This window comes from Budorcas taxicolor, chromosome 8 (genome assembly GCF_023091745.1).
Source record: "Budorcas taxicolor isolate Tak-1 chromosome 8, Takin1.1, whole genome shotgun sequence".
Classification (NCBI taxonomy): Eukaryota; Metazoa; Chordata; class Mammalia; order Artiodactyla; family Bovidae; genus Budorcas; species Budorcas taxicolor.
This window is the reverse complement of record NC_068917.1, coordinates 47,424,484-47,442,926: the sequence shown is the minus strand read 5'-3', so window position 1 is coordinate 47,442,926 and position 18,443 is coordinate 47,424,484. Positions and strand designations below refer to the sequence as shown.

The following is an 18,443-nucleotide window of genomic DNA, read 5'->3' as shown; positions in this document are numbered from 1 at the left end:
GGTCACAAATAGTCGGACACAACTGAGCAACTGAACTAAACTGAACTGAATAGGAAAGAACAAAACAGCCCAGGTAGAAAACCTTAGAGTGAAGCCCCTGGAAGATAAATTCCACACATCGGCTCAGAGCTCCCAGCAAAATTTTTAGTGCCTCACTCTTCAAACAGGAGGAGAAGGGGATGACAGAGGATGAGACAGTTGGATGACATCACCAACTTGACGGACATGAGTTTGAGCAGGCTCCAGGAGATGGTGATGGACAGGGAAGTCTGGCATGCTGCAGTCCATGGGGTTGCAAAGAGTTGGATATGACTGAGTGACTGAGCTGAATTCACTCTTTAACATGAGACCAAACAGAGTAAAGAACAACATGGAAGAAAGAGAAACTACACAGGGAGAAGAAATCTTTTAAAGTATGTATCCATCATATCCTAAAAGAGATCAACAAGATGTGGCAGACTGGCTATATAACTGAGAAGACTGAGAATACCAAGTGTTGGTGAGGGCATAGAGAAACTGGAGCCTTCATACTCTGCTGTTAGTGCAAATGGTAGTCACTCTGGAAAATAGTTTGGCAATTACTTATTAAGTTCAACATACACATTATATGACCTAGCAATCTCACTCCTAGGTATTTATCCAAAACAGAGGAAATCATATATTCCTATAAAGGCTTTTTCACAAATGTCTGTAGCAGTTTATAATAGCCAAAACCTAGAAATAACCCTAATTGTATCAAGTGGTGAATGGATAAACAGAATGTAGCACATCTATTTAAAGGAATATTACTCATTAGTAATAAGAAATAACCACTGATACATACAACGCCATGAATGCATCTCTAAAACCTTATGCTGAGTGAAAAAAGCCTGAAGAAAACAGCTACATATTGTATGTTTCCATTCATATGGCTTTCTGGAAAAGGTAAAAACTATGGGGCAAAAACCAGATGAGTGATTACCAGGGACTAGGGGAAAGAGGAGAGGGTGAACTTCAAGGGATGCAAAAGAATTTGTGGAAGCAAGGGAAATATTCTATACCTTGACTGTCAGAGTGGTTACATTACTGTACATGTTTGTCCAATTTCATTAAACTGTATACCAACAAAGTATCAATTTTACTGCAAGTAAATTTTATACCTCAATACATCTGACTTATTTTTAAAAGATATGGTATTCATGAAACATTAATAGGAAGTTATTTTTTAAAAGAGTTATTTGGAAAACAAAAAAATGTTTTGGGAAATTAAAAATATGACAGTGGAACTGAAAAACAATGGAAGGACTTGGAGCTAAAGTTGAGGAAATCTGCCAGAAAGTAGCACAAAACAAAGAGAAGAAAAATGGGTGTTGGGAAAAGAATAGTATAATTAAAAGATCTGTCCAGTAGAGTCAACATCTAAACAATAGCCATTATGGAGAAAGGAAAGAGAAAATAATGGAGGAATCATCCAAGAAGTAATGCAAGAAAATTTCCCAGAATGAAAGGACGTAAGTTTCTAGATTCCGAGGATCCTCCAAGTGCCTGGCACAACAGAGAAATATAGTCCCACGCTAAGACACATCACTGTGAAAAGAAGGAACACTGAACACATATCAAAGGCCCCAAAAGCCTCCAGAAAAGAAAAAAAAGAAAGATTTCAAAACATGAATGAAAAATCAGAATAGCATCAGATTTCTCAAGTTTGGTAGGAATGGCTACAAGACAATGGAGCATTTCTCTCAACTTTTGAAGGAAAATAATATCCAACCTAGATATCTATATTCAGATAAATACCAATTCAGAATGAGCATAGACAACAGGCATTTTCAGCCATGCAATGACTCAAAACATTTACCTCCCATGAGTTCTCTCTCACAGAGTAACTGGAGAATGTGCTCCTCCAAAATGTAGGAGTAAATCAAGAAAGCAAAAGGCAAAGGATCCAGAAATAGGAGAGTCAACATAAGAAAGGGGTAAAGGGAATTATAGGATGATGCTAAGTGGAGATTTCAGGACAACAGCAGCTCAGAGAGCTACCAGTGCAGACAGAGGAGATTCCAGGTCTCCAGGAAAATGAAGTGAGAGAAGATTTTGACACTAGAAGAGTATGAGGGTTAACAGTGGTAAATACACTTCACAAAAACTAAATAATGAGAAAACAAGATGATTACTAATTCCAAAGAAGTAAAAGAGTTGTGTTGAAAGGAAAATATAATTACAGTATTTTGCTTGGCTCAACCATGCTATAATAATCTAGACATTGCATACTAATCTTACCAAAATGATGATATAACTTGTCTAAGGAACTGTGTGGATTTAGTGAGTGGAGACAGTGAAAAAGAACTATAGATTCATCTTCCATAGTATGAAGTCAGTAACGCCTCAAACTGAAAAATCAACAAGGAGCAGTATATTCATAGTATTTAGTAACAGAGAGAGAAATACACCCCCACCCAAAAAAAGACTGCCTGCCCCTGGAAAGTAGAAAATTGGGGGAAGGAGTTGTGAAGGATTTTTTTCATAGCAAGCTATGAACTATCTGACTTTTTTAACTATGTACTGTGATCAAAAATTCTTTTTAATTTACAATTTTGCTATTTCCATTCCACACTCTAACAGGCATAGCCTGAAAATCATATGCTCACGCTTTTTTTTCAGTTACATCAAAAAAGAGAGATCAGAGCCCTGAAGCCTTCCAGAGTATCCCACATGTCTATCTGAACATACACACGTCATGTGAATATCTACAAATCCAACCTTCCTCATAATCCCAGAAACCCAACACACATTGAGGTCTCCTTCACCATGTCTTGTTCACCACCTGGTAGAAGACCACACGCTTACCTCCATGCATGGCATCAACTCGGATCTTCAGTTGGCCAGGCCCGGTCAGCAAACTCTTAATGGCATTAAAGTCAAAAATGGTCCGAAGGAGGTTGAGATAGATATCCACTGGGTCCACTATCTCCACTATGGATAGGAAAGCCAAAGGAGACACCAATGACTATCCATGAGGGATTCTTGGAAGCATAAAAAAGCATCAAATTCTGGTCACAATCCCATCATAACCCCACACATTTTCATGGGAAGCAAAGTGTCCATTTGCAGAGAAAATCACAAAGCACAATCAAGATACTACAAACTTTGCAGGTGATTAAATGGTATAAAAAAATATCAAGTTGCAGTTCTTCTTTGCAAGTGAAAAATCAACCACAAGAATAAAGTAATTAAGATAAAACTATGCCTATTGTCCCCACTCTCTTCATTCCACCACCTCCCTCCCCCAAACTGCAAACACCTGAATGCTAAGAGGCATCTTGGCAAAATCGGTTGCCTCTCCTGTGGGGACTGGCCAAAAAATGACTCAGCTGGCCTGAAACAAATCAAGAAGTAACCTCAGCAGTGACCCCCTACTTTCTAAATGCCATGGTATCAAGCAGATTCAGGTTCTGAATTGGTGATAAAGGACATTTTTCTGAGTTTGTGTAAAGTCTCCCATGTGCCCAGTCATTACCAGGTTCAGGGTGAGTGCCAGATATTTAGAAATCTTCATTAAACATACATGCTCTCCTGCACCACCCAATGACCAGACAACCAAATCAAGTCTTTTCCATTTATTTCACAGACTCATAAAACCCAGAATACATCACACATTTCAAAGTTGGTGTTCAGTACATAATTAGTACCCAGAAAATATTTTTCCCAGAAATAATAAATATTTTATTTTAGGCACTAAAATTAGTCCATGAGCTCTGCTTGTGAAATTTGTAGTTAAATTTTGAAACTTATATAGGCTGTTTTTCAAATTTTTCAAACACATACTACTTAGGAACCTTGAAACATTTAAACCTGCACTAAAGATATTACCAATCCACCTTTAATAACTTTTAGTAAATCCAGGTGCAATATTTAGTGGGTGAGATTTTATATGTAACATGAAACTATCCCTTCATCTGGTCAAATACACACTAAAAATACTTCTGTTGCACTTAAATCAAGTTCAAATATAATAACTTTTTCAAGAACACAGACAGTTTTTAATCATCTTTAATAGGAAGAGGATATTAATCTATGCTCAGTTGTGTCTGACTCTGCAACCCTATAGACTGTAGCCCACCAGGCTCCTCTGTCCATGGGCTTCTCCAGGAAAAAATACTGGAGAGGGCTGCCGTTTCCTCCTCCAGAGGATCTTCCTGACTCAGGGATCAAACCTGCATCTCTTGCGTCTCCTATATTGCAGGTGGATTCTTTACCACTGAGCCACCAGGGAAGCCCATATTAATCTATAAAATAAATTAATTAAAAGTTTATACAAAATACATCTAAAAATTATTAACATAGTATACGTTACATATATTTTATAACAATAAAAATCCATCTATAAAATGAAAGGTTATGGCTTGAATATGTTTGAAATTTTACTCTCTCTACAATATAGCATAATGTTTTTGGCAATTTCATTCTGGGTCTAACTCTCGAACTACTTGCCTAAATACATTTGGTATTTACAGCAGGTAAATAGCATTAATACCAAACAAAAACGTAAAAAACAAGGAAGCAAGTAGATTTCCATGAAAAACTGAAAGCTCACATCACATAGTTCTTGCTCTTCATCCTTTAAGATGAAATGCCAAAGACTAAATTGTTTCCAATTAACTCAAGCCTTGCTCAACATTTAAATAGCAAGAACACAGCACATAAATTATCCCAAACAATCATTTTCAAATTCTTGGGACCAGGGAATGTCTCCCTCTACCTCGTGGTGTCTGCAGCCCTGTAAAAACTCACCAGGTGAGCAATGTAGCTGGAACAGTGGGCCTGAATCCGAGCCACCAAAGGTCTGGGTCTCTTGGACAACTAACACAACTGTGAAGATTCAATCAACCAGCAAAATTTCTCCCTGGTAATCTAATAATACCTGCTTTTCCTGTCATCTTATTTTCCAGTACATCCAAACATATGTAATCAAGTATACTTAAATCACTTAGTTAACATGAAATATCCCTTGCTTTTAGCTGTCAAGCCACTGTGTGTATGAATACTCCCAACTAGATAAATAAAATCAGGAATCATTGCATCCTGTAAGTATCACATGGCTTTCAATGAACTTCTGCTCACTAGCTAAGCAAGCAATTGATTCAAAATCTTCCAAGAGAACTGGTAGACTTAGCCCAACACTGTGTCTCCAAATAGTACATTTCAAGCTCCTCTCTGTCCCTAAAATACCATGTGGCCATGAACTAGCTATTTTACCTTTTGAACTAAATAAATTACTTGTAAAATAAGGATACCATCTTAATACAAACTGGATTTAAGCTGATAGGGGCACTGAAGGAGTTAAAAAAAAAAGTTTGTTTTATTGCTACTTGTATGCCTTCTAGGAGAAAGCAACAAGATAAAATAGAGGGTGAAAAATAATATGCATTTACTTGGTATTAATGTTATTACATGGTTCAATTTTAATCTACAAATTGAAACGTTATAATCTGAGGACTTAGAAGTGTTATTCACTCTACCATACAGGATAATATTTTTGGCAATTTCATCCTGGTTTTTAATTTCTGAAGCATTTTCCTAAATCCATTTGGTACTTAGTGAATTCCTTTGTAAAATCTTCTATCATGGAGTGTGGTATAGAGCAGGTGGTCAACTGTGAATTGAATCAAGATAAACTGCATGATCCTAGCTTGGAAAAGAAACACCTATCTTCCATGGAAAATTTTAATAACTCATTTACCTTGTTAGGTCTCTTTTTAATTATCTAAAGTATTTCAGCATCTTCACCTTAATTGCTTAGAAAAGTAAAGACATGTGTTGGCAATTCACAGTCTATTCTTGGAACACCGTAAGAGTCAGCTGTGAAATGTTCCCTATGTCAAAAACGATAGTTTGGAAAGCAGTTGTTGAAAGTTGCCAGTTCCAAATATCTTGGCTGCTCTCATTTCCCTCCGCACCACACTCAGTTTATATCTATTTATCAAGTGCCACTCCTAAAATTGATAATTCCATCACTTTTGTATGTGTTCTCCCCTGAAGAAAAAAATGTCACCTCCATCCACAGAGTTCTAATTTTCTTCAAAATACAATTTCCCAATTACCTCTAAATGGTTTGAATTTGTTCTCCAGGTCAAATTCTTGTCTTCCTAGTCGAGACAGGTCAATTCGCAAATCAGGGCATATAGCATATTCCTCGATTGTTTTGCTGATCTGGTAGATTTTGTCTGAGACGACATCTGGAGCAGGACCTAAAATTGGAAAATAATGCAACACCAAAAATAAATCTGCATAAAAAATAAATCAGAGAAATGTTAGCTCTTCCTCCACCAAGCAGGAGGAAGATGTCTTTGTGTTCTAGACAACAGTCAACAGTTCACAGTTCAAATCGCTGCAGTATTTCTTATCCATCCACTCTGGACGAAACGGGGCCAGCCTCACCTGGTTCATGCAAGCTAATAACCCACATGTTGCTTTGTCAATTCACTTCTAAGCAGTGAGATGTCTTCCCTAAAAATAGGTGCACACCTGCCAGGGAGACCCGGTTATGTCATCAGCTTTATTCAGGATATGAGACACAAACAGGATATGCATTTGACAGAAGTGAGGGACTCCAGAGTTAAACTGCAGCCTCCCAAGTGCACCTAGAGAAAGAAAGTATGACTCCTACTCCTACTCCTGCCTATTTGGTGTATACGTTGACCCGGGAACGTTGACCCGGGAACGTTAGTTTTCCCAACTCATACTCTCTAGTGACTCCCAAGTTTCCAAAGTGAAGTTTAAAATATCTGACACACATCTTCACAAGGCCAAGTTGACAATTAAGGTCAAGTGCTAGGCTTTAAATGAATTGAACATAAAATCAATAGCTGTCCTCCCTTTTTCTTTTTAATTTTTATATCTTATTGCAAGCTACTTTGGATTTTTTGCAGTAAGTTTGGGAATCAAGTAAATAAGCAGATTGAAGATCTAAAATATAAATGATTGACAGATAGATAGCTTTGTGTATTGATCTCACTCACTAGTTACATTATAATTTTCTATTGAACTGCAATTGTTTCTTGATTTCTCTTCTATCCCAGCCCTTAGAACTATGCTATTCAATTCAATAGCCTCTAGCCATATGTGGCTCTTGAACACTTAAAATATGACTAATTATATTGACATGTGCTATAATTTTAAAATACACACCAAATTTTGAAGAGTTAGTATAAAACCAGAATAGATTATATTCATAATTTTATAGTAACATGTTGAAGTGATAATATTTTGGATATATCAAGTGAACTAAAATATTTTATTCATTTCACCTGCTTCTTTTTACTATTTTATGTGGCTACTAGAAAATTTTTAATTACATGTATGGCTTACAATATATTTCTATTAGACAGTGCTGCCTTAGAATATAGCACAGTAGTTGCTGTTTTAGTCACTAAGTTATGTCCAACTCTTCATGACCCCATGAGTTGTAGCTCTCCAGGCTCCTCTGCCCACGGGATTTTTCCAGGCAAGAATACTGGACTGTGTTGCCATTTTCTTCTGAAGAGGATCTTCCTGACCCAGAGATCAAATGTGAGTCTCCTGCATTGACAGAAGAATTCTTTACCACTGAGCCACCAGGGAGGCCCATATCACTGTTATCACCTCCCAAAAAAGGTTCCTTGAACATATAAAAAGGAATAATTACCAAACTCTTCAAGCTGCATACATTAAATATGTACAGGTTTTTAATATATCAATTACACCTCAATGAAGCAGGGAGAGAGGGGAAAAGAACAGCAATAGCACCATTTCAGTGGATGGAAAAAAGCCTAATATATTTTAATACCCTCATGTTCTTCTACAGGAAGAGTGAAAACCACAAAGAAATAAACAAAGTCCTTCTCAACTTCACACCTTACATTTTTCATTCTTCTCCAAAACTTAAAAAAGTAAATAGAGTTACTTAGCTTTACATTTTTTTTTATGCTTGCCAGATGATATGTGAATATCCCTCTGGCTCCCAGGTACCATGTTATGTTCTTGGGATACTTCTATCACATTTTAAAAGTCTCTGTCTGAATTTGTTATGCCACAGTACACCGATTTCCAAAAGTAAAACAAGTTGTAACCAGCTAGATGCTGCTCAGTCAGCTATGCTGATAACCTCTGAGGTCATCAAAATCCTTTGTATCTCTTTGAGTGAGTGAGTGAAGTCACTCAGTCGTGTCCGACTCTTTGTGACCCCATGGATGGTAACCTACCAGGCCCTTCCATCCATGGGATTCTCCAGACAAGAATACTGGAGTGGGTTGTCATTTCCTTCTCCATTGTATCTCTTTACATCCTCCCAGTTCTTAACATTTTCCGCTCCAATGACTTCTTCTTCATTTAAGTCAGTTCCTAGTACAGTCATGCCAGGAATTGTCTCTTGAAATTATTTCAAAAATATCAAATTTGAGTATCTTCAATCCACAAATTCCTAATCTTCCATCTACCCTACTTCTACTGCATACTCCTGCCGAACCTGTTCTTCATTCCTATACAGAAGCCCATCATCACTTGATTACTCCCAGACTATCGGTCCATTCTCATTTCACTGGTCTAGTATTTGAGCCTTGCTGTTCATTGTTAGCATAATAAGACAAGCCAACATTTGTTGAAATTTACATATAACACATTTCACGCCTTATGTAGAATTTAGCACACACAAAAAGTATATGAAGTAAAAACTATTAATATCTTCATTTTCCAAATAAGGAAACTGAACTTAGAAGAGATGACTTTAAGCAAGGTCACATCACTGGTGTAACAGAGGGTGGGTTTGAATCCTAAGAATCTAATGTCAACTCAGACATTCTTAACAACTACCAGCTCTCCTGCTGCTCTGCCGCGCCCACACTGTCATTCCCCATCTCCATCATCTATTCTACTGCTGCCATTACCAGACGCCCATGTGCTGCTGAAGGCAGTCATGAAATAATCCAAACTGGTTACCCCCAAGAATGAGGCTGCTCAAGTTCACCTTGATCCCCACAATTCCTTAGATATCCTCAACAAATTCCCCACAGGACCTTTTAGAAAACGTCTCCAACGGGCACCCCAATGTTCATCGCAGCACTATTTATAATAGCCAGGACATGGAAGCAACCTAGATGTCCATCAGCAGATGAATGGATAAGAAAGCTGTGGTACATATACACAATGGAGTATTACTCAGTCATTAAAAAGAATACATTTGAATCAGTTCTAATGAGGTAGATGAAACTGGAGCTGATTATACAGAGTGAAGTAAGCCAGAAAGAAAAACACCAATACAGTATACTAACACATAGATATGGAATTTAGAAAGATGGTAATGATAACCCTGTATGCGAGACAGCAAAAGAGACACAGATGTATAGAACAGTCTTTTGGACTCTGTGGGAGAGGGAGAAGGTGGGATGATTTGGGAGAATGGCATTGAAACATGTATAATATCATATAAGAAACAAATAGCCAGTCTAGGTTCGATGCAGGGTGCAGAATGCTTGGGGCTGGTGCACCGGGATGACCCGGAGAGATGGTGTTGGGGGGAAGGTGAGAGGGGGGTTCGGGATTGGAACATGTGTACACCCGTGGTGGATTCATGTTGATGTGTGGCAAAACCAATACAATATTGTAAAGTAAAAAAATAATAATAATAATAAATAAAAAATATATATTAAAAAAGAACAAAAGAAAACATCTCCATTTATCCCAAGTCCCTTAGCTATCCTTGCTCCATTATCTTCAGTTCAGTTCAGTTGCTCAGTCATGTCCGACTCTTTGCAACCCCGTGGACTGCAGCACACCAGGCTTCCCTGTCCATCACCACCTCCCGGAACTTGCTCAAACTCATGTCCATTGAGTTGGTGATGCCATCCAATCATCTTATTCTCTGTCATCCCCTTCTCTTCCTGCCTTCAATCTTTCCCAGCATCAGGGTCTTTTCCAAGGAGTCAGTTCTTTGCATCGGGTGGCCAAAATATTGGAATTTCAGCTTTAGCATCAGTTCTTCCAATGAATATTCAGTAATGATTTCCTTTTCCTTAGATTGACCAATTTGACAGGCAACATTTCCTCCTCTTCCTTTACAAGAGGTATAAGCAACTATTTCCCAAAGTTTCCATTCTACACCCCTCTAGATGCTTCTTTCCCCCAGCTCTGCCTTTTCACTCAGAAGTTCTGCCCACTTCTTGGAACCTAGGTTCCAAATGAGCTCCACAACTCATGACTTCTGTGATACTGGTCAAGTTTTTTAAGCCACTTTTATTCCTCAGTGACTTCATCAGGCTGCTATGAGCATTAAATGAGAACATGTACGTAAAGTTCTGAGTATGTAGCTTGGCACACTGTAAGTATTTTAAAAAGCGTTTTCATTATTGATTCCTTTTGTCCTCTAGCATCTTCTCCTCTATTTACAAACATGCTCAGAAAAGTCCTATTCTATAAATAATTTTAAAGCAACATAGCTTTAGATGCGTCCTATTTCTCTGGATGTACCTCCCAATTCTGTAGACATTTTGCCTTTAAACTTATTCCATGAGATGTATCTGTATGACACTCAATGGAAGAGGTGACTGTGAGCAACTTGTAACTTCGGATGAAAGATGTCATGATAAAACTCACTCTAAGCAGGAAGAAGCCAACTCAATCTCTCCATGCTAGCAGGAATGTTAGTCTCATTAATGCCACCAAGACATGTAAACATGAAGAAATAAATGTAAAAGGAAGGACTTTCAACATAGTTAAAGGCTAAATGATAAATTCAACCCCCTTCACCTATTCAGGATATGACTGAGCAAGTCTCATAACCTCCTGCAATTCAGTCTAAAAAATGGTTATTTAAATAGTATCTTTTCCTTTTATACCTCACACATTATCACAGAGATGACTGAGATTCTCTTATAAGATATTCAGTCAGATATTAATTCAAATGTTTAAATACATTATTTAGTTTGGCAACTTTTATATTACTTACATATTACATTTCATTGCCATATTCTGAATACATGAAATGTCCTATAAGTATATAGAATACCTGCGCTTTGCATATTTTTTCCTGAAATATTCAGTAGCTTCTGCAAGACTAAATGTTGGCCCAAGATGTGCTTTTTGGTGAAGCAGGGTTTCTTGAATCATACCTTCAAAAATAAGGCTCTTCATAAGGTTGTTTTTATTCTTTTTAAACACTTGGCTTGAGCAACATTCTTTCTTTGAATAATATCCAAAATGGCTGCAAGGAGGGGGCAATCATGTACTTCCCTTTCAAGATGTGCTACTGTGCCTGGGCCAGGAATGCTTCATAATGGCAACAGTTGTTGGTTAAAATTCAGCTCCCACCCACATATACATGATCATGTTCTAGATTAAAAGAGATTTAAGAGACTTAAAAACCAAATGCAACACATAGTTCTGGGACAAAACTTGGTTTTAACAAAGCAGATGTAAACAACATTTGGGGGACACTCAGAAAATTTTAAATATAGATGAGACTTTAGATGACATTAGAGAATTACTATGATTTTTGTTAGGTATGATCATGTAGTTATACAGGAATACATCTTTATTTTAAAGAGATGTAGTCAGAAATATTTAAGCCGTCATGCTGTAATTTACCTTAAAAGTCTTTAGGGGAAAAAAGCAAAATGGAAAAACAGAGTAAGGAATATATGGTATCCATTTATTATTATCCTTCCTACCCTACATTTTATATATGTTCAAAAATGTTTTAATTCACCCTTATACACATATCCCACCCCACTAGGACTTCTAAACTGTCCATGCTCATTCACTACAGTTGTGTCTGACTCTTGTGGTCCCATGGACTGTAGCCTGCCAGGCTCCTTTGCCCATGGGATTCTCCAGGCAAGAATACTAGAGTGGGTTGCCATGCCCTCCTTCAGGGGATCTTCCAACCCAGGGATCAAACCAGCATCTTCTGAGTCTCCTGCACTGCACAGATTCTTTACCATTGGCCCACCAGGGAAGCGCTTCTAAACTATAAATTTCTATAAATACAAGAAAAAGTGAAATAATTCTAAGCATGTCAGTAAGAGAAAGTCAACACTATAGGAAAGGGAGAATGTAGGACTTTTGCTAAGAAGTCCTGTCTGACAATGTGACTTGAGCAAACAGCCTCTCAGGGCTTTGATTTGTCTATTTGTAAAATGATGGGAATGATCTAAATGACTTTGTGGGTCTGCTTCAACTTTAAAATCCAGGGTCCTTCCATGTCAGATAAGAATCAATATTCAACCATTTCACTGTGCTGAGGAGTGCAGGGGACCAAGAGACCAAATGGGTATAAAACCCCACTGTGCCCCTTCCTTGTCCCATCACCTGAGGCAACATGATGCTTAATTTTACGTGTCAGCTTGCTTGTGTCACAGAGAGCCCAGATGTTCAGTTAAATGTTACTCTGAGTATGTCTGTGACGGTGTTTCTGGATGAGATTAACAGATTGAGTGAAGCAGACTGCCCTCCCCAGCATGGCTCGGCCTCACCCAACCCATCAAAGGCATGGACAAAACAAAAAGACTGAGGAAGGGAGAATTCACTTTCCACCTGACACACTGGTGCCACTCTGCTTTCAGACATGGACTCAGACTGGAACTTATACCATCAGCTCTATTGCTTCTCAGGCCTTCATACTCAGATCAGACCTATATCATCCAGTCTCCTAGAAAGATCTTGGGACTTCATAGCCTCCGTAATCACATAACCCAATTCATTAAAATAAATCTCTTTCTAGATCTTCCTGGACTTACAAGTTACATTCTGACTAATCCATTGTAAACTGAAAATATCATAAGTCAAAAATGCATTTAATACACCTAACATCATGGCTTGGCCTAACCTATCATAAGAATGCTGAGAACACCTTGGTAGGCTACAGTTATACAAAATCATCTATCCTGAAGCCTGTTTTATAGTAAAGTGCTGAATATCTCATTTAATGTATCAAATACTGTACTGAAAGAGAACAACAGAATGGATGCAAAGTGAAAGTGAAGCTCACTCAGTCGTGTCTGACTCTTTATCACCCCATGGACTGTACAGAATTCTCCAGGCCAGAATACTGGAGTGGGTAGCCTTTCCCTTCTCCAGAGGATCTTCCCAACCCAGGGATCAAACCCAGGTCTCCCAAACTGCAGGCAGATACTTTACCAGCTGAGCCACAAGGGAAGCCCAAGAATACTAGAGTGGGTAGCCTATCCCTTCTCCAGCAGATCATCCCGACCCAGGAATCAAACAATGGTCTCCTACATTGCAGGCAGATTCTTTACCAACTGAGCTGAATGGGTACAGGGCAGTTGTAAATGTACTGGTTGTTTACCCTTGTGATCGGATAGGAGCTGCACTTCCTGCCCAGCATCACGAGAGAGAATTATACAGCATTGTCAGCTGAGGAAAAGATCAAAATTTGAAATTCCAGTGAAACAAGGTTTCTACTGAATGCATATTGCTTTTACACTATAAAGTGTAAAGTCAAAAAAACCTTTAAATCAAACCATCGTTAAGTTGGAGACAATCTATATGTCCTATTGGTTCTGCTTCTCTGAAAAACCCTGACTACTACAGGCACCTCACTGGACTTTTCTGAGCCATTCCCTCTCTGCCTTGCTTATCTGACATCACAGGGTCATTGTAAGACCATGATATAAGAGGAAAGAAACCATGACAATTAAGGCATATTCTGAACCACATACCTCCATTGGCAACATTAAACTTCACTCCAAACTCTCCCCCTGGTCCTCCAGGGCAGTGGCTGGCTGTCAGGATGATTCCACCAGCTGCCTTGATCTTTCTGATAATGCAGGACACAGCAGGTGTCGACAAGATGCCATTCTGTCCAATAATCAGTCGACCAATCTAGATCAGCCAGAAAAAAAAAATCAATCTGGTTACATGGGATTGAAGTACATTTCTATGAGAAAGTGTCCCAGGCTCTGTTAGCACATACTGGTCACTTGGCAAAAAGAACTGAGGGGGCTTCAGGTGGGGAGAGACGTGTGGGGGCACAGGGAGGCAGCTCTCCAGCCCAGTATCTCCAAGACCATTTGGGACACCCATGTGTCATAGTCAGTTATTAACCTGTAAGTGAGATATGCCTCATTGCTTTTCAGCAGTTTAAAACACCTGCTTCTGATGACCAAAGGGTTAGCTTGACTCATACACGAAGTTCTTAGTTTGTTATTGGCTCAGAAACTGCACCTGTACATTCTGGAAATTACAAGAAAGAAAAACAGAGCACTTCTCTGCTTCACCTTCCTTCCCTGCCTCCGCACAAGCTCACACAGGAGGGACCTGACTTGCTACAGCCTTGTTGTCAGCAAGTGTATTTTAACTGCACTTGGAAGCCCCAGTTTCCTGAGGGCAGAAGTCCTATTCTGGCCACTAAGTGATAGCATGTGCTGGGGACACTGGAGAAATCCAGCCATGCTAGGCAGCGATCTGGAGGTCATCCATCTGTGTGGCCAGACTCCCTATAGCCATGAAATTGAGTTTTAAAAAAGAAAGAAAGCAGCATAACCCTGTAGAGCATTATTGTGCGTGCTTTGTTTTCAAATAGGACTCAGTGTCATCCAATGCAGTGGTTCTCAAATGTTGCTACCAATTAGAATCATTAATGAGAACTGGAAGATTCTTAGTACTAAGATTGCCTCAGGATCAGGCATAGCAGGGGAGGAGCCTGAGCTCCACAGGCTTTTCCAACATCCAGTCAAGTTTGGTGATCAAACCCTCTCCTTACTCAAAAAAACCAGTGGCATGGGCATCACTTGGGAGAAATGCCAAATCTCAAGGCCCACCCCACACTTAGCAAGATCCCTACCTTTCCACATAATTCACTTGTCCTTTAAAGTCTGAGAAGTACTGGCATAGCCTTGAAGCCAAGACCAGCTCTTATGTCCAGCACAATTGCAAAGTTACCCTGGCACCAATAACAGCATTCCTGGAAGTAGGTCACTGACCAAATATGACAATGAGGAAAGATATAGGGAAAAAAATTTCTTAAAGATCAAACACAAGAGCTCCAAAAATAAAACAGTTTTGGGATAATTTAGTATGGAAAGACACTCAGCTACAACATCTCCATAGTATATATTCTCAAGAGGATGAGGTAGATTATAAACAAATAAACCTAGTAGTAGTGGTAATCATAATAGTAGTATTAATAGTAATTACTAGTTGGATAGATACCAGAAAAAAAATCAGCAGGATCTGTGATAATAATGGGGTGTTAATTTTAATAACAGCAATAACAATTATAGTAATAATAGCTAACAGAGCTTAGATTTTACTCTAGGTATTACAGGAATCCATGGAAGGGTTTTAAGCACTAGAAGTGACCTTATCAGTTATAAAGATCACGGGCTGAGCAATCCAAAAGATCTTATTAAAAAGCAAGTCATATCATATTAGCAAAACATTCCAACGACTGTCCTCATGTCCCACCAACCGCAGGTAAAGTCAAAGTCTTCAGTCCACCAGGCCCTCCGTGATCTGCCCCCATCACCTGCCACTCTCCACTCCGCTTCCTCTCTCTGCTTCAACGACACTGGCTGGTCTCCTGTTCCTCACACACATCAAGCATGCTTTGTGCTTGCTCTTTCCTCTGCTTAGAACACCCTTACCCAAGTATCCATATGCCTGCCTCCTCCTGTGTTTTGGTTACTATTCAATGCCAACTAATCAAAGACAACCCATGACAGCCCTAGATAGTACAGCACACATAAGTCTCTAATTTCCTTGTTGTCCTCTATTTTCCTTACCTTGTTTAGTCCTTTGGGTTACACACATTACCCTTTAATATTTTCCATCTTATTTATTTCCTCATTATATATAAGTTTCACTGCTATACTCTTGAGAATCTAGAACAAACCTAGCATATAGTAAGTACACAATAAATATACTTAATAGAATAGAAAAATGAATGATGAATAGATTTTCTATTAATTATATTCATTAATAAAAAATAGAATTGACAAATAGAAAAAAATGAATAAATGATGAATGAGTGGCTGCGATGTGAAAAAATGCATTAGAGAGTGAGAAGTAGAAGAGAAAAAGGAGAAAGGTCAGATGGAACGCTATCACGGCAGAGCTGAGTGTGGACCCTTCTTAGACTAGACTAGAAGTAGTAGAAATGAAGAGAAGTGATTATATCTGAATGTATCTTTGGAAGGAGAATGAACAGAACATGTGGGTATAATGAAGGAATGGAGACACTATGGTAGCCAGCCTTCAAGATGGCCCCCAACAATCCATGCCTCTGGCATTCATGCCTTGGTGCAATCCCCTCCCACAGTGAATAAGGAAGATCTGGGTGGTTAGTAGAACACTGCAAAACTGAAGGTGTGTGACTTCCCAATAAATGACACTGCCACTTCTGCCTTGCTGTCTTGGATTGCTCACTCTGGGAAATAGAGTCATGTCAGTGGGACATTCAAGGAGGCCCTGTGCAGCCACCTGGACCGAGAGCACCTGAGTTCTCCCACCAACAGCCAGCATCACTTTCCAGCTGTGTGTAAGTCTGTAGGTGAGCCATCTTGCACTGGCCCGTCTAGACCCTACTGATATGCAGCTGTGACTGAGTCAAAACAACCTGCCTCCACGCCCATAGAAACTGTGAGCAATAATAAATGTCCATTGCTATTTTAAGCCTCTAAGTTCTGTCATAATTTCTTACACAGAAATAAATAAAACAGGGACAGTGAGGAAAGGAGTCAACTCCCAGCTTCTACCTTGAATAATCTGATGAACGATGGCACCATTTATTAAGATGAGAAAGATATAGGACAAAAATTACAGTCATTTTATCCAGAGCAGTGATAAATCATGTTCCACGTGCTTCTGTTATATTTTATTTCATCATTCAACTCATTTTGAGTATTACCGTGAAACAAGCCAGGGTGACTCATTGGAAAAGACTCTGATGCTGGGAGGGAATGGGGCCAGGAGGAGAAGGGGACGACAGAGGATGAGATGGCTGGATGGCACCACTGACTCAATGGACGTGAGTCTGAGTGAACTCCGGGAGTTGGTGATGGACAGGGAGGCCTGGCGTGCTGCGGTTCATGGGGTCGCAAGGAGTCGGACACCACTGAGCGACTGAACTGAACTGAAGCAATGGTGAAGACCTTGCATATGCAGCAAGGAAGACAAACTAAACACTGTTCTCAAGGACTAAGCCTATATATTCCAAAGCCTGAAAAATATCTGTAACTTAAATTCATTATTTTCTCTCTCTCCCACTTTTTCAGAATTATTCTTATAGAAATAATTCTCAAAGGGTGGAAAGTTATGTGTGTGTACACATTTCCTACAGTGGGATCTAGATATTAGAGGTGGAAATTTTTAAACAATTCCTATAAATGTTTAATAATGAAGAACCTCTACACATGGACATCACCAGATGGTCAACACCGAAATCAGATTGATTATATTCTTTGAGCCAAAGATGGAGAAGCTCTATACAGTCAACAAAAACAAGACCAGGAGCTGACTGTGGCTCAGATCATGAACTCCTTAATGCCAAATTCAGACTTAAATTGAAGAAAGTAGGGAAAACCGCTAGACCATTCAGGTATGACCTAAATCAAATCCTTTATGATTATACAGTGGAAGTGAGAAATAGATTTAAGGGCCTAGATCTGATAGATAAGAGTGCATGATGAACTATGGAATGAGGTTTATGACATTGTACAGGAGACAGGGATCAAGACCATCCCCATGGAAAAGAAATGCAAAAAAGCAAAATGGCTGTCTGAGGAGGCCTTACAAATAGCTGTGAAAAGAAGAGAAGTGAAAAGCAAAGGAGAAAAGGAAATATATAAACATCTGAATGCAGAGTTCCAAAGAATAGCAAGAAGAGATAAGAAAGCCTTCCTCAGCGATCAATGCAAAGAAATAGAGGAAAAGAACAGAATGGAAAAGACTAGAGATCTCTTCAAGAAAATTAGACATACAAAGGGAACATTTCATGTAAAGATGGGCTCGATAAAGGACAGAAATGGTATGGACCTAACAGAAGCAGAAGATATTAAGAAGAGGTGGCACAAACACACAGAAGAACCGTACAAAAAAGAGCTTCACAACCCAGATAATCACGATGGTGTGATCACTCATCTAAAGCCAGACATCCTGGAATGTGAAGTCAAGTGTGCCTTAGAAAGCATCGCTACAAACAAAGATAGTGGAGGTGATGGAATTCCAGCTGAGCTGTTTCAAATCCTGAAAGACGATGCTGTGAAAATGCTGCACTCAATATGCCAACAAATTTGGAAAACTCAGCAGTGGCCACAGGACTGGAACAGGTCCGTTTTCATCCCAATCCCAAAGAAAGGCAATGCCAAAGAATGCTCAAACTACTGCACAACTGCACTCATCTCACATGCTACTGGAGAAGGCAATGGCACCCAACTCCAGTACTCTTGCCTGGAAAATCCCATGGACAGAGGGGC

At 39.1% G+C, this 18,443-nt stretch overlaps 1 protein-coding gene across 2 annotated transcripts in view; it reads right to left on the bottom strand.

Moving 5' to 3' along the window:
• The window catches only part of PGM5 (phosphoglucomutase 5), a 208,603-nt gene that overhangs the window by 169,311 nt on the left and 20,849 nt on the right, over positions 1 to 18,443 (bottom strand). For both annotated transcript variants that reach the window (XM_052644903.1, XM_052644905.1), the window contains exons 2-4: positions 13,689 to 13,851; positions 6,081 to 6,227; positions 2,827 to 2,952 (exon numbers count right to left, since the gene is read on the bottom strand). In XM_052644903.1, coding sequence (XP_052500863.1) covers positions 2,827 to 2,952; positions 6,081 to 6,227; positions 13,689 to 13,851 — 436 coding nt within the window. The remainder of the gene's footprint in view (positions 1 to 2,826; positions 2,953 to 6,080; positions 6,228 to 13,688; positions 13,852 to 18,443) is intronic.